Below are 17,616 nucleotides of genomic sequence, written 5' to 3'. Positions count from 1 at the left end.
AGCCCTCAGCATACTTTGAGGTACTACTATACAAAGGTAACGGTGCATGAAATATAAGGCTGTGTAATGCCAACCCCTCAGTGGGGCTTTACTTATTTTGTTTTTATCAACTAATCATGTACGGGAAGCATAAAAGCGCAGAATACCACGAACATCTTTGAACCAATAGAAAAAACCCACAGAAGAGAGTTTTCCACTTGACTGGCCAATCACATTGAACATTGTTTGTCATTAAAGGGCATGACGTCTTTGGGTGAAATCTGTCTCGCTGTCTTTTAACTTCCGATCATCATCACTTATGGACGTGCTGCACACTTTTCTAGTGGCTCTCTTAGGTGAGTCTTATTTGTTTTTTATGACGCTCTCATTGTTGTTGTGTTGAGCAGAAATCTGCCCCTGCTGTAATGTGAAACCATCCAACACGGAGCACATTTTCAGCTGCTTTTACCATTTTCTCTGTTTTCCAGGAGTTGCATCCTGCAGTCATGAATGGATCTCTGGATCAGTGACAGTCAGACGAGGAGACAACATCACTCTCTACTGTGATTGTAAATTATCAACTGGAGTACACATAGTGTGGTACAGGAACTGCTCTGTTGAGAACCACCCTTCCCTTGTCATTAAAGTAGACCTCAGTCCATTCAGATTAGCATACTATCAGGGCCAGGACACCAAAGATCCTCTGAAGATTCTTCCTGGTTTTCAATTTGTGAAAAACTCTTCTTCTGATTCCTATGACCTGCTGATCATGAACATCACTGATTCTGATGAGGGACTCTACTACTGTGGAACTGAACAGAGAAGTGTGAAGGAAAAAGAACGCATTGGCTCTGAAACTGTTTACAGAAACGGCAACGTCACAACAAGGATCTCAATCAGTAAGTATGCTGCTCTGACTTTGTTCTTGTGAGATCTATGTTGTATGATTTGACTAAACAATTATCACCAAGTAGGAAAATGTACCTCATATGTACTTAATGTGAACCATTATGACATCTTACAGAAAGATTATGGGTATTAACAAGGGCCAATTTGAAATAAAACATAATAATGGTTTAGAGATATTATATTCCAAAATCTGAGACTTCATGTATCTGAAGGTTCTAGTTCATCCTTAAATGTGAACTGCACTGTTTTTTTATGCCTAGTGAGGTTTTGGAATGATTTTACATTTCAAATCTGAAGCTTCATCCCAATTAAAAGTTGGAGGTTTATTTTTTAGAACACTTTTGCACAATAAATAATAATGTTAGTGCAAAATATTTCTTTTGAATTCTCAACAAACTCTGCTGAACTTCAACCCATTACAGGGGTTACAGTTATTACATTTAAGTGCACATAATTGTAATAACTGTTGCAAGCTTTGTTCAGGAAACACAGGCCTGAATCTTTATATATTTAATTAATAAAAGAATATTTACGCCCATGTAAATGTAGCTTAAGCGCAAATTCAGTCAGGAAGACAACCGGTCTGACTCTGTTTGCCTCCTTTGTAATTGCTCTATCAGCTGATTGGGGGCGTGCACATTTGAGTAACCACTCAGATTCTACACACTGTTTCCTTAAACCAATCACGTTGTCGTTGTCAATCTTTAAAAAGTGTTCTCCTCTCTGTTGGCGTCAGCTGTCATTTCAGCATGTAGCTGAAGCGAGGCGAAGCAAAGCAAAGCGTGCAATTAGCGGGTCCGGCACCACAGTGTTGCGGTAAACTCCAAACTCCGATTGGACGATGATCGATTGTGGAGAAACTAAATCAATAATCTGAGCCGTCGTGCAGCCCGCCGAGGTACCGGTGTAGTAGCACTCGCCTACGAGGCGCAGCAGGAAGCAGTCATGCTAAACGTAAGAGCGCGGTACCAAGCCTCCTCTGCCCAGGTGTGAGTGGGTAAGGCTCACAGCTGGCAGACGGGCGGAGTGAATCGGAAACAGACCATTATGTTTTATGTACGTCATTCACCATAAGAGATAATCCAAGGCACAATAAATGGATTCAGCAGAGGGTACAGAACAAGAAGCAAGAGCGTACAAATAAGTAAGAAGCCAAACTACAAGTGCTTTATTAAGAGCCAGGGCATAAACAGTCGGGTTGTTGTTAAGGAGGAGGGAGCGACACGTACCCGCTACGCGGGCTAACCGGGAGAGCGCTACACCCCGGACGGGCTCTCCAGCTACTGCGGGACATCGAGGACGGGAATCTCCTTCATCTCCAACGCCTGGGAAACACGCAGCATTCAGCCTCTCAAAAGGCTAACACGCGGTAAGGCAAGTCGGCGCTCCCCATCCACGTTAAACTGCTAACGTAACGACACGCTCAGCTGAAGCTCCGCGATGCAAAGCTATACCCCGGTTAGCATTTATCCGGCCGTCCTCTATGTGATGCTAGCGCAGCGTCTGGTTAAGTAAAGCACTGTTTAAAGTACCGCTCCACGGGGGAGCACGTAGCTCTGGCGTTGTTTGCGCGGTGTAATGTAATGTTTACCCTGAGAGGGAGCATGCGCTAGAGCTGGGTAGCGATCTCAGCGCGAACTACGGGAGTAATCGTTCTGCCACCAGTACCGTAAAGCTTTCAAAGTCCTCAGGCCCAGTCCACCGCATTGACTACAAGGAAGGGATCAGACTTGAGACTTTAATCAAAGCAATATGACAATGGTTATTGGTGACAGGAGTATTCAGTCCTGCAGTCATACGTGCACGGACCTGTTTCAATCTGTCTAGCAACAGCAATGAAAGGGCGCTTAATACAAAGCGGAACCGAGTGGAACCGAATATATAGTCTTTAAGAGCATTCTTGATTGGTTCACTATGAAGGAGGCGGCTCCATGTTTATGACCTTCGGAGAGCCCCATTGGAGCACAGGGATGTCCATCCCTTCAGGCTCTCGGATCATCACGTCTCCTGTTGTTCATGAGTTCACTGCATACTTGAGACCGTTTGTGTGAGACATGTTAGTCTCAATATTCTGTTTTATCTACAACTGACCCTGGGAGTGCGTGCAGTTCTTTAGCAACAGGTTCACTCCATTTTAAGGCTGTTTTGCGTGTGAGCCATGGTCACCCCGTCCCATGGATGGACGTGACCCTGAGAGTGCGTGCAGCCTTTTTATCAACATGTTCGTGTGCTCCGGGTCATACACGGCCTCCACTTGTTATTATTATTCAATTATTGTTCAAGTGTAATTGCAGTCTAGCGTGAGCATGCATGATTATATTTAATCCTCAACATATAGCATAAATAAATAGTATAGAATGAAATAAATAATGGTATGTCTGTATGCAGGTACATGGGTTTCGAGGCTTTCAAGCAAAAGAAGTTAATAACATCTTGGACAGGAAGCTTTCAAGGAACTCTACTTTCTCGACAGTCAACTGCGGTCTCTAGCCGTGCGGCATTGGGTTACCCAGCTCCGATGGCCTGTCAGCGACGCGTCAACCACCTGCTTTGGACATGGAACAGTCATTGCGGCAGCAAGAAATCTTTGGGTATGATGTCCTAAAGCCTAGTTTATGGTCCTGCTTTTCAGAGAAATGCAGGGGCGTGCTTGGTTCCACCCCCTTGCGACCGATGTTCTTGCGGGATGCGATTGGTTGGCTAACATCCTTTCCATCCATCCTTTTCGCATAATACCGGCATTTTAAAAGGATGCTAAGCAATTAATCAGATTGAATAGCTTCTGTCGAAGTAATGTGGAAATAGGACCACTTATTCAACCAGTCATTGGCAAACTACAAGGACACCCAGAGGGACTTTAATTCATGGAGGGAGATCTCTGCAAACGTCGGGTGGCTGGTTAAGGGGTCTGATAGTTCTGCAGGAGAACACGGGACAAATATATCCGCGAACGGCGGAAACAAATGAACAAACCAACGGCTCTCACACACCAGACGTCGTTCTCTGGGTCGTCTTCAACAAGGGACGTTGCTCCACTGTGCTGGCAGTGAAGTTCTTTGAAGCACGTGCAGGCCCCTTTTAGAAACACTAATTGGGACGAGTCATCGACACAATTGCGCGTAAGATGGAGCTGCATTGCAGCACCATGCAAGCTAACTACACTCACAGCATGTTGACAAGAGAGATTGCGTTAGAGTGAGAGGCTCTTTTGCCATTTGCTTCATCTCAGGCGGACCTGCGTTTCCGTGCTGCTTGCAGGACATGGCGTCTTTGCAAACTGAATCTGGCAACAGGATCGGTACGGACAGAGCGTGGATGGCAGGGGTTTCATATGATTAGGGTAACCGCCACAACAGCGGTTCTGATCAGCAACTTGAGACAATGCAGGCCATCGTTTTTGGGGAAGTTCAGTCAGAGCCACAGCTGGCTAGACCATGGCCTCCTTTCTTCAGATGATTGCATTTAGTGTGACAATAGAGTGAAGAATTAATATCAACTAAGGTTAAAATTACTTTCTTAGCTGGCTGAAATATTAGATGGTCCACTTAAGGAAGTTAGTATCTACAGTATGCAAGGCATTCGTTTAGGGGCAGCTACGTTAAACTATAAACCAAGGTATCTCCTCTTCATCCCTGCCACTAATGGGACGTTGAACTGCGGCAGCCCCTACAGTCACAAACATCGAGGATGGTAAGTTGGGTTCAGGAAAGCTCTTTTCGTTGGGTGGTTGCCGATGTAGCAGTATTCCTCATGCTGGGTGCTGCAGCACTAAATGGTTCCCACAATATAGGCAGGGGATCTTCTCTCGTGTCCCTAGAAGTCCTTGCACGCCCGAGGGTTAGACTCGCAGTAATCTGGGTCAACATGACAAGTTTGCAGTTCTAGGAAGTAGATCTTTCATTTAACCCGCCACCTAGGAGCAATTGAGGTTTGTGGTCTTACGGGAACAGTCAAGCTAACATTGCTTCATTGAACATAACACGACCATCTGGCGGACTCCGTCACGACTCCGAGAATATGGGGAAGCAAGGGCCAGCAGGTCTCTAAAAACTGGGGTCATGAACAGAGTTGTGATCCTCTCGGCCTCGGCAACTGCACTAGCACGTCGAATGGCAGCTGCTATCTGCTTTAGCTACTCTTAAGTATTTTAAACCCCCCCTATCTTCGCAGGTTGCGCACCGGCACTTGAGGTAGATCTAACCTGCGTTTTCTGAGCGCTCACCCCGGGAACGAGTCACTGGCAGGTTGCGAAATGTCTCTGCAATTTCCCGTCTCCAGCCTTCCTATCCGGACCTGGCCCATGCTCAAGCTCCACTAGAGGCTGTCCTACACACGCTCAATACAGATAATAAGGGCTAGAGCTGCAGCAGCTACCCAAGTGAGTGACAAGCTCACAGCTGACAGGGCGGTGGTCGGCGGCTTCCTCCGGCCTGACCATAACACGGTACTTGCAAAGATCCCTGAAGCGGTAAAAGAACAGGCAAGCATGCATATAACTGGTGGTGGTGGTGTATTCCCTTGGCAATGTGGGAAGGTCACTTCAGCGTCCCCTTACAGTGGACTTACATCTAAAAATTCATTATTACCTCTGCAAACTTAATTTCAAATGTAGGGTTTGAATCCATAATTGTTTTTTTATGAAAATCCTTCTTTAATATAGACTTGCATGAGAAGTAAGATCTAGTCAAACTGCAGCAGCACGCTGAACCCGAAACAAGTTAAAGGTCATTATATTGTAATATAGTTTAAAATAAATGCTCATGCCACAGGATATGGAAAAACATCAACCTTCATCCAGGTCTTGTTTTCTTACAGCCACCAAACCACAGTCACACAAAACTGTGTTTTTTTGGTGAGTAGATCAACAGAAACTCAAAGTCTGAACGGGAAACAGCAGGAAGTGTGGACATCAGTGCAGGCATGTGTAGACACACACGCAGACATAGCAGTACCACAGCAACCACTGCATTACACCTTATTCAAGCCCCAATGTAGAGACAAGTGTGTTTGATAGTTCCCACCATGAAGATTTGACCCTTTGTGTTTCTATCCGTCCTCTGAGATGATGTGTGTGAACGTGTAGACAAACACACGTGTCTTGTTGTTGTGTTTAGAGGTCAAACCTCCAAAATAATCATTTGTATCATTTTTCAGAACAGCCATGAACAGTATTTCTGGTAATCATTTAAAATCCAGAGATCCATTCATGACTGCAGGATGCAACTCCTGGAAAACAGAGATATTATCATCTATGCTAAACAAGCAGCCACAACCACTGTTGCAAAAAATGCTATAAAAAAGGAAAAATAAAGCAATAATAATTGAATGATAAAGTAAATTGCCCAACATGGCAACTTGTGGGAACTGTAAACAAAGCTCACTGTTTCCAAAACCTTATTTTTGAATGTAAACGTCTTGTCCTTCATGTCTATAAAAGCCCTCAGCATACTTTGAGGTACTACTATACAGTTCATGAAATAAAAGGCTGTTTAATGGCAACCCCTCAGAGGGGCTTTACTTACTTTGTTTTTATCAAGCATAAAAGCGCAGAATACCACAAACATCTTTGAACCAATAGAAAAAACCCACAGAAGAGAGTTTTCCACTTGACTGGCCAATCACATTGAACATTGTTTGTCATTAAAGGGCATGACGTCTTTGGGTGAAATCTGTCTCGCTGTCTTTTAACTTCCGATCATCATCACTCATGGACGGGCTGCACACTTTTCTAGTGGCTCTCTTAGGTAAGTCTTATTTGTTTTTTATGACGCTCTCATTGTTGTTGTGTTGAGCAGAAATCTGCCCCTGCTGTAATGTGAAACCATCCAAAACGGAGCACATTTTCAGCTGCTTTTACCATTTTCTCTGTTTTCCAGGAGTTGCATCCTGCAGTCATGAATGGATCTCTGGATCAGTGACAGTCAGACGAGGAGACAACATCACTCTGTACTGTGATTGTAAACCATCAACTGGAGTATTCATAGTGTGGTACAGGAACTGCTCTGTTGAGAACCACCCTTCCCTTGTCCTTAAAATAGACCTCAGTTTATACAGATTAGCATACAATCAGGGCCAGGACACCAAAGATCGTCTGAAGATTGTTCCTGGTTTTCAATTTGTGAAAAACTCTTCTTCTGATTCCTATGACCTGCTGATCATGAACATCACTGATTCTGATGAGGGACTCTACTACTGTGGAACTGAACAGAGAAGTGTGAAGGAAAAAGAATTAATTAGCTCTGAAACTGTTTACAGAAACGGCAACGTCACAACAAGGATCTCGATCAGTAAGTATGCTGCTCTGACTTTGTTCTTGTAAGATCTGTGTTGTATGATTTGACTAAACAATTATCACCAAGTAGGAAAATGAACCTCATATGTACTTAATGTGAACTATTATGACATCTTACAGAAAGATTATGGGTATTAACAAGGGCCAATTTGAAATAAAACATAATAATGGTTTAGAGATATTATATTCCAAAATCTGAAACTTCATGTATCTGAAGGTTGTAGGTCATCCTTAAATGTGAACTGCACTGTTTTTTTATGCCTAGTGAGGTTTTGGAATGATTTTACATTTCAAATCTGAAGCTTCATCCCAATTAAAAGTTGGAGGTTTATTTTTTAGAACACTTTTGCACAATAAATAATTATGTTAGTGCAAAATATTTCTTTTGAATTCTCAACAAACTCTGCTGAACTTCAACACATTACAGGGGTTACAGTTATTACATTTAAGTGCACATAATTGTAATAACTGTTGTAAGCTTTGTTTAGGAAACACAGGCCTGAATCTTTATATATTTAATTAATAAAATAATATTTACGCCTATGTAAATAGTTTTTGTTTATTAATCTGAACAAAGCTAAATCATCGTCATGACTATTTATTGTGCCAAAATGTTTCCATACATTAAATAGTTTCATCATTGTGGTGAGGTCACAGTTTAATGAATCTTTTTGACACAACTCTTTTTTAGGTCCAGACCCCAGCGAGCTGGTGCTGTTCTCCTTGTGTCCAGCTATTGCTGTTCTCTCCTCTCTGCTCTCCTCTCTTCTAGTTTATCATCTCTGTCAGAAAAAAGGTAACTACTGTATACTGCTCCTCAAGAGCTAAATGTAAGAAATGTCATTGGTAATCTACTGAATGAATTGTCATCACAAAGAAACCTGAAGTCTCTCCTTTTGATCCGTGTTGGAGTGTTGATGCACCGTTCTGTCTGTACTGATGTTGTATTGATTTCTGCAGCTCCACAACCTGATCAGCAAACACCTCAAAGAAGACAGCATGGGGTAGGTGTAACAGAAGAAAGTACTGATTCATGGCAATAAATCAGTTCACGATCCTAAAGGACAAATGTCAAATTTCAGGATGAAGATGTGTGCTATGCTGCACTGGAAATCCAACAGACATCACAGAGACCACAGAAGAAGAAGATCCAGAGTTCTGACTTCAGCACCTATTCTGCCATCAATACTTCGAGGATGTAGAGTCTGAAAAAGGGAAATAACAACCACAACTATTCAATATCTAACAATTTGATCATTTGGAGTCAAATAGACCATAGAAGGTAGTTTGCTTTAGGGCGGGGCTTACTGTGATTGATGGACTGCAAATACATTTCCAAGCTTCTTCTTCCCCCACTTTAGTACCTGCTGTGATGAGCGCTGTGTACTCATCACATCCCTCCTTTTTTGTCCAGTCTGGGAGTTGTTCCACCTTCAACTCTTTCCCAGGGTGTTTTCAGCCCATCGCAAAAATAAACAAGATTGAGACAGAAGAAAAAAAAAAACAATTTTAGGCTTCTTGCTTTATTTCCGCGGACCATTTATAATAAATTAAAATGTTTTTAAAACCAGAGAGAAAACTTGTTTGTTATTGTCAATCAAATTCACTTTCAGATTCCCCTTTTTGGTTGAAATCGACCTGTAACATTTCCTTATGACGCCTGCTTATCTGTAAGAAGACATGATTGCTGTTTTCAGGCAGTTTCCTGTTCACATCACAAGACAGAATCCACCCAGACCGTTTAGAGTTTGTGACCTCAAGAGAACGTCATGATGGAGCCTCATTCTGTTACACATCATAAAGAGCCAAGATGGCTGCTGATGTCTCAGCCACACAGTTTCCAGGAAGTTAAAAAAGACAACACAGAGGTGACAGCAAAGCAAACCACAACCATTTGACACCTTCTGCTCAGTTGGGCCCACAGGAAAGTCACAGTGACACCGAGTCCCTCACAGGACTGCAGAGCACACGCAAAAAAACAGAGATGGAAAAAAGACCCTGGTCTCAGATAGGGTTCCTTCTCTCACGTTGTATCTCAAACACTGCTTTAAATTAGTTGAATGCATGACTCGAATGTTGGAGTATTTGTTGACAACAGTTTTTGGTGTTTTTGGGGAGGAAAAACCAGTGAAAACAGCATTAAGTGCTGGGAAAGGCTGACGGTGTGATCGTGGTTTGCAGCAGCAGCTGCAGGTGAAGCTCTCCTGACCTCTAGTGGGGCCGTTTAGACACAAACCTAAAAACACGCCTGGAGGAGGTCTGACCCCGAGCTGTCCTGAACAAACACAACGAGATCATGTGCCATCTTGATTTAAAATTGATATGCAATGTTGTCATGCTACATTGCTATTTAGTTAAAAGTCGTTCAGATGTGCACATTAACATCCAGACAGAAAGCATCTCTGTTGTTGTTGTTTTTGTTGTTGACTACAATCCAGCTTCAGCTTTGCAATGCTGATGATTGTGTCCCCATTAAGAGACTCAAAAGCTGTTGTCAGATCATTTCCTGTTTTTATATCTAGTTTACCATCAGCCTCCACACATGCACTTAACCAAATGCTGAGATACAATTCCTGAGTAGCTTAATAACAGTAAACCCACAGTGACAAACAGCCACAGAGCTCCACAGACTGAAGCTGCGGACCAGTGACTCCTGAAGGGGTCGGTGGGATTGAGTTCATTCCGGCCTGCAGAAGGCCTGTTTGTTCAGTAGATTCATTTATTCATGTCCAACGCCACGCAGGCCGGAGCTCTGCAGCCCTCTAAGCTACATTAGGAAGGTTATTTCTGAATCTATGTCATATGTGTGACCACATCCTGAATGCTTTGCCTCCACAGTAGAGGTGCAGGCAGAGCATTCAACAACTGGGGCGCCATTGTCTCAAAAGCTTGTTCACCACACGTCTTCATGTGAGTGACTGTGATGGACAGAGGATTCATCATGTTTCACCTAAAGGTGCGTAGGGCGGTTAAAAAAGGGCAAATCAGCTCAGCCACATATGCTGGAGTCTGACCATGTAGCGCGCTATAAGTGAGAGTGATGATTTCCAAGTGCACCCCGTGTGCTGTATGCAAGGACTAGATGAGTCCACTGTGTAGCTGTTTGATGAATTAAAGACTGAAAGGACCTACAAACAAAAGTCTGGTTTACTCTTCAAACTGTTCATTTATACCAAGATCCCGCCTCCAGCAGGTGGTTGATGACACTTTACGATGATGGGGTGCAACAAGTAGGCCACTACCTGGAAACACACCTGTGGAAAATTTTGTAATTCTAAATCTTACATCTAAAAATTCATTATTACCTCTGCAAACTTAATTTCAAATGTAGGGTTTGAATCCATAATTGTTTTTTTATGAAAATCCTTCTTTAATATAGACTTGCATGAGAAGTAAGATCTAGTCAAACTGCAGCAGCACGCTGAACCCGAAACAAGTTAAAGGTCATTATATTGTAATATAGTTTAAAATAAATGCTCATGCCACAGGATATGGAAAAACATCAACCTTCATCCAGGTCTTGTTTTCTTACAGCCACCAAACCACAGTCACACAAAACTGTGTTTTTTTGGTGAGTAGATCAACAGAAACTCAAAGTCTGAACGGGAAACAGCAGGAAGTGTGGACATCAGTGCAGGCATGTGTAGACACACACGCAGACATAGCAGTACCACAGCAACCACTGCATTACACCTTATTCAAGCCCCAATGTAGAGACAAGTGTGTTTGATAGTTCCCACCATGAAGATTTGACCCTTTGTGTTTCTATCCGTCCTCTGAGATGATGTGTGTGAACGTGTAGACAAACACACGTGTCTTGTTGTTGTGTTTAGAGGTCAAACCTCCAAAATAATCATTTGTATCATTTTTCAGAACAGCCATGAACAGTATTTCTGGTAATCATTTAAAATCCAGAGATCCATTCATGACTGCAGGATGCAACTCCTGGAAAACAGAGAAATTATCATCTATGCTAAACAAGCAGCCACAACCACTGTTGCAAAAAATGCTATAAAAAAGGAAAAATAAAGCAATAATAATTGAATGATAAAGTAAATTGCCCAACATGGCAACTTGTGGGAACTGTAAACAAAGCTCACTGTTTCCAAAACCTTATTTTTGAATGTAAACGTCTTGTCCTTCATGTCCATAAAAGCCCTCAGCATACTTTGAGGTACTACTATACAGTTCATGAAATAAAAGGCTGTTTAATGGCAACCCCTCAGAGGGGCTTTACTTACTTTGTTTTTATCAAGCATAAAAGCGCAGAATACCACAAACATCTTTGAACCAATAGAAAAAACCCACAGAAGAGAGTTTTCCACTTGACTGGCCAATCACATTGAACATTGTTTGTCATTAAAGGGCATGACGTCTTTGGGTGAAATCTGTCTCGCTGTCTTTTAACTTCCGATCATCATCACTCATGGACGTGCTGCACACTTTTCTAGTGGCTCTCTTAGGTAAGTCTTATTTGTTTTGTATGACGCTCTCATTGTTGTTGTGTTGAGCAGAAATCTGCCCCTGCTGTAATGTGAAACCATCCAAAACGGAGCACATTTTCAGCTGCTTTTACCATTTTCTCTGTTTTCCAGGAGTTGCATCCTGCAGTCATGAATGGATCTCTGGATCAGTGACAGTCAGACGAGGAGACAACATCACTCTGTACTGTGATTGTAAACCATCAACTGGTGTACACATAGTGTGGTACAGGAACTGCTCTGTTGAGAACCACCCTTCCCTTGTCATTAAAATAGACCTCAGTTTATACAGATTAGCATACAATCAGGGCCAGGACACCAAAGATCCTCTGAAGATTGTTCCTGGTTTTCAATTTGTGAAAAACTCTTCTTCTGATTCCTATGACCTGCTGATCATGAACATCACTGATTCTGATGAGGGACTCTACTACTGTGGAACTGAACAGAGAAGTATAGAGGATAAAGAATTCATTGGCTCTGAAACTATTTACAGAAACGGCAACGTCACAACAAGGATCTCGATCAGTAAGTATGCTGCTCTGACTTTGTTCTTGTAAGATCTGTGTTGTATGATTTGACTAAACAATTATCACCAAGTAGGAAAATGTACCTCATATGTACTTAATGTGAACCATTATGACATCTTACAAAAAGATTATGGGTATTAACAAGGGCCAATTTGAAATAAAACATTATAATGGTTTAGAGATGTAATTATATTCCAAAATCTGAAACTGAAGGTTGTAGGTCATCCTTAAATGTGAACTGCACTATTTTTTTATGCCTAGTGAGGTTTTAGGATCATTTTACATTTCAAATCTGAAGCTTCATCACAATTAAAAGTTGGAGATTTATTTTTTAGAACACTTTTGCACAATAAATAATAATGTTAGTGCAAAATATTTCTTGTGCGGCTCAATGAAAAGTTTGAATTCTCAACAAACTCTGCTGAACTTCAACCCATTACAGGGGTTACAGTTATTAAATTAAGTGCACGTAAATGTAATAACTGTTGTAAGCTTTGTTTAGGAAACACAGGCCTGAAATGTTTATATATTTAATTAATAAAAGAATATTTACGCCCGTATAAATAGCTTTTGTTTATTAATCTGAACAAAGCTAAATCATCGTCATGACTATTTATTGGGCCAAAATGTCCATTTAGTTTCATCACTGTGGTGAGGTCACAGTTTAATGACGCTTTTTGGCACAACTCTTTTTTTAGGTCCAGACTCCAGCGAGCTGGTGCTGTTCTCCTTGTGTCCAGCTATTGCTGTTGTATCCTCTCTCTTCTCCTCTCTCCTATCTTCTCTTCTAGTTTATCATCTCTGTCAGAAAAAAGGTAACTACTGTATACTGCTCCTAAAGAGCTAAATGTAAGAAATGTCATTGGTAATCTACTGAATGAATTGTTATCACAAAGAAACCTGAAGTCTCTCCTTTTGATCCGTGTTGGAGTGTTGATGCACCGTTCTGTCTGTACTGATGTTGTATTGATTTCTGCAGCTCCACAACCTGATCAGCAAACACCTCAAAGAAGACAGCATGGGGTAGGTGTAACAGAAGAAAGTACTGATTCATGGCAATAAATCAGTTCACGATCCTAAAGGACAAATGTCAAATTTCAGGATGAAGATGTGTGCTATGCTGCACTGGAAATCCAACAGACATCACACAGACCACAGAAGAAGAAGATCCAGAGTTATGACTTAAGCACCTATTCATTATGTACCTACGTGTGTGTGGTCCGTACCCAACATGGTGCAACTTTTTAATCTTTCTCAATACAGCATGATGTTCATTTAGTAGATTATTGTCCATTTAGAGTCAAATAGACCATAGGGAGAATTGTGCTTTAGGGCGGGGCTTACTGTGATTGACGGACTGCAAATCAATTTCCAATCTTTTTTATATTACTTCTTCCCCCACTTTAGTACCTGCTGTGATGAGCACTGTGTAGTCATCATATCCCTCCTTTTTTCTCCCAGTCTGGGAGTTGTTCCACCTTCAACTCTTTCCCAGTGTGTTTTCAGCCCATCGCTAAAATAAACAAGATCGAGACAGAAAAAACATACAAGTTGATGCTTCACAGCGACAGTCTGCAAACAAATGGGTGAATTCACGGGGGGGGAAGCATCCGCTTCTTTTATCACAAATAATATATTGCATTGTCTAATGATGAGTAATGATGAATCTTACCATGTCTTTTAAGGGAAATAGAGCATTCTTTCACTTTATTGATGGCTTCTAGATGTTATGCCGATAATACTTTCGCTTTTTGCTTAATATCCGTGGAGCATTTATAATAAATAAAATGTTTTTAAAACCAGAGAGAAAACTTGTTTGTTATTGTCAATCAATTTCACTTTCAGATTCCCCTTTTTGGTTGAAATCGACCTGTAACATTTCCTTATGACGCCTGCTTATCTGTAACAAGACATGATTGCTGTTTTCAGGCAGTTTCCTGTTCACATCACAAGACAGAATCCACCCAGACCGTTTAGAGTTTGTGACCTCAAGAGAATGTCATGATGGAGCCTCATTCTGTTACACATCATAAAGAGCCAAGATGGCTGCTGATGTCTCAGCCACACAGTTTCCAAGAAGTTAAAAAAGACAACACAGAGGTGACAGCAAAGCAAACCACAACCATTTGACACCTTCTGCTCAGTTAGGCCCACAGGAAAGTCACAGTGACACCGAGTCCCTCACAGGACTGCAGAGCACACGCAAAACAACGGAGACCCTGGTCTCAGATAGGGTTCCTTCTCTCACATCGTTGTACTTCAAAAAACGCTTTAAATTATTTGAATGCATGACTCGAATGTTGGAGTATTTGTTGACAACAGTTTTTGGTGTTTTGGGGAGAAAAACCAGTGTCAAACAGCATTAAGTGCTGGGAAAGGCTGACGGTGTGATCGTGGTTTGCAGCAGCAGCTGCAGGTGAAGCTCTCCTGACCTCTAGTGGGGCCGTTTAGACACAAACCTAAAAACACGCCTGGAGGAGGTCTGACCCCGAGCTGTCCTGAACAAACAGAACGACATCATGTGCCATCTTGATTTAAAATTGATTTGCAATGTTGTCATGCTTCAAGTTCACATTTTTAACAGCCACAGAGCTCCACAGACTGAAGCTGCGGACCAGTGACTCCTGAAGGGGTCAATGGGATTGAGTTCATTCCGGCCTGCAGAAGGCCTGTTTGTCAATTAGATTCATTTATTCATGTCCAACGCCACGCAGGCCGGAGCTCTGCAGCCCTCTAAGCTACATTAGGAAGGTTATTTCTGAATCTATGCCATACGTGTGACCACATCCTGACTGAGATGCAATGCTCTGCTCTGCACTGTGTGCGGGCGTCTTTTGTTTGCAGAGAGCGTGCCGTGTGGTTTCACCGTGGTCACTGGGCTTATGGGCTCACTCGAGATCGGCCGTTAGTGTGAACAACGTAGTGCAGCACTTCAGGGTGGGCGTGTGTTTCCTGAATTAAATTAAAGAAATGTATTATTCCTTACTAGATCAAGATTTTTGTAACCGTGCACATACACATACACATACGATTTCTTGCAGTGAGGCGTGGTATTTAAGGAAATGGACAAAAAACTCTGGGATTACAAAAAATGCAAAGTGAAAGTAACAGCGAGTCACACCAAAGGAACTCTGCTGGCCTCTGCTGAACAAACAAAATGACATGGAGCTAAATCATGAATGTACAGTTTTTATAGCTTCTGGATTCTATAACTGCATCCATTGGCTCTGACCAGCTGGCCAATCAGTGTGGCAACATCTGATTACTGGTGTAACAAAATCATGGGCCAAAGTTAATTTAATGCAAGTGTTTTGGCCTGTAAGAAAACACTTACCACATGACATGATGTATTCAGCACAGTGACAGAATATTTGAAAAGGTGGGAGTGTCACGGGGTGGACGATTGGACAATTGCATGTTTATTGGTGTATTTTATTGATATTACTGCATGTTTTATGTTTGATTGCATGTTTTGTGTGTGGCGATTTGTGTTTGCAGTTTTGATTGGCATTGTGTCCTTAATTGACAATCGGCCCCAGTGACACATCAACAATCAGCTGCTAATGGGCAGTGGGGAACTGCCAAGGGCGGGACCGTTCCCTTTTTAAAACAGGTAGACGGAGACAGGGGGGAGGAGAAGAACAGAAAGAGGACACGCGGCAGGGTCGAGAGGAGCTGGAGCAGCAACAGAGAGCGGCTGTCAATCGCAGCCGGTGGAATATCTACGTGCGGGATTCTGCTGCGGTGGCCAACTTGGACGGACTATTTTAGGATACATTTTAAGCCTTTACATTAAAATAAATAATCTTTTATTAGTATTTCCGCCCTTGTCTCCTTTTGGGTCAGTATGTCACTGCTCTCCCCCAAATATAAAGAACCTGGCCTTTTGTTTTAGTTGAGTTCCTAGGGCTCTTAGCCCTTACCTAGGTGCCGTTGTCGGCAACATAATTTATTTTTTTCACCTCGGCCGCTGACATGAGTAGTCAAAAGTTAAAAAAATACTGCCTTTTAAAACAGCCCCTGCACAGCTAACATGGGATTGGGCTCCTACGCTCACTATTTGAACCATGTTAACTTTAAACATTTATTCAACTTGTTTGTTAAATCCAGCGGTTATACATTTGATACTTTCTTCTAAACTAACTAGCTCGTAACGTTTGACTGTTTATTTAAATCCAGAGCTGTCTGAATGCATAGTGAAGTCATCTTTCATCTTCATCCTTCCCATGGTACACTCTGGCGTAAAATGCATCTTCAGAGGCCGGGGTGTCACTTTTTACAAACTATTGTGGTCTGATGGCGATCTCACAACCTGTGAAGAGTAAAGAAAAATGTCTTTTATAGCTCTGGGGCTGTTACGGTTGACAAGGTCACGATTCGGTTCAAAGTCTGTTCTTTTTTGCTTTGAACCCCGGTGAGTTCTTTAGTGTACAGGAAGCCGCGGCAGCTCCTGTTCTGTCTTCAACTCGTGGGCCGCTGTGAAAGAAGGTCACAATCCCTCTGATGTTTGCTGCGAGGTGAGAGATCTGCACTGACGTTGCTTTTCTCCATTCCATCCAACGATGGCCGTCTGTCCTTTTTCTCTCGTGAAGATATAAAACTAGGAGGTATTAACTGACTATTTGTTTCTCTACATTGGCTTTGTTTTCCTGTGCAGAACATGGCTACAGACAGGGCTGGACTGGGACAAAAAAAGGGCCCTGGCATTTTTGCTCAGACCGGCCCACCACAATCGGTCGGACACAACCACCAACCAGTAGCTACACTGTAACAATAGGAACTATAGTTAGGAACCATTGTTTAGTTCCGTGGGTCACACGGACTATTGTTGTTGGGACACCGCCTGTGTAACCAGACCGAGCACGATGTACCGTACACGCTAAGTTAAATCATTAAAGTTTATAACCCAGTGGGGTGAAACTAAGAAGAGTGTACCATTATTTGTGACGAAGTACCACGCTATAACATGGTGGCAGCGGAAGAGGACTCGGTCTGAGTGCGTACTAGTTTTCTCCGGTCAGAAGAGAGTTAACTGATGCTAGGTTGAGCCGCTAGCGCGCGACTGCCGTGCGATACCATGGAGGGACTTAAGCCGCCACAGACGTTGTGTTTGGACTCCAGCAACCTCTCTAAAACATGGAAGACTTGGAGGGATGAGTTTGTCCTGTATGTGGATCTGACAATGGCTGAAGCTGACGATAAACAGAAGGTAAAACTGTTCAGCTATCTTGTCGGCGAGAGCGGCAGAGAACTTTTGGATACCCTGATGGGCGACATAGCTAAGGATGCATGGAAGATAGAGGACATCATCACAAAGTTTGATGATCATTGCAACCCCAGCGTGAACGAGATTGTCGAACGCTATTGTTTCTTCACGAGAAATCAGGGCGCCAGTGAAAATATAGACAGTTATGTCACTGAACTGAGA

General features: G+C 42.4%; 1 protein-coding gene across 4 annotated transcripts in view; it reads left to right on the top strand.

Moving 5' to 3' along the window:
* Positions 1-289: 289 nt before the first annotated feature.
* The window catches only part of LOC119218613 (uncharacterized), a 44,147-nt gene continuing 26,820 nt past the window's right edge, over positions 290-17,616 (top strand). Inside the window, exons 1-5 of one of the 4 annotated variants that reach the window (XM_062564549.1) lie at positions 290-335; positions 468-878; positions 12,887-13,003; positions 13,168-13,211; positions 13,290-13,988. In XM_062564549.1, coding sequence (XP_062420533.1) covers positions 299-335; positions 468-878; positions 12,887-13,003; positions 13,168-13,211; positions 13,290-13,436 — 756 coding nt within the window. In that variant the 5' untranslated portion in view covers positions 290-298 and the 3' untranslated portion in view covers positions 13,437-13,988. Of the gene's footprint in view, positions 336-467; positions 879-11,564; positions 11,644-11,775; positions 12,187-12,886; positions 13,004-13,167; positions 13,212-13,289; positions 13,989-17,616 lie in introns of those variants that run through there. The other 3 variants (XM_037473174.2, XM_037473179.2, XM_037473175.2) reach the window with 3 other exon arrangements.

Source organism: Pungitius pungitius, chromosome 9 (assembly GCF_949316345.1).
Source record: "Pungitius pungitius chromosome 9, fPunPun2.1, whole genome shotgun sequence".
Classification (NCBI taxonomy): Eukaryota; Metazoa; Chordata; class Actinopteri; order Perciformes; family Gasterosteidae; genus Pungitius; species Pungitius pungitius.
This window is presented reverse-complemented; position numbering and strand designations above follow the sequence as displayed.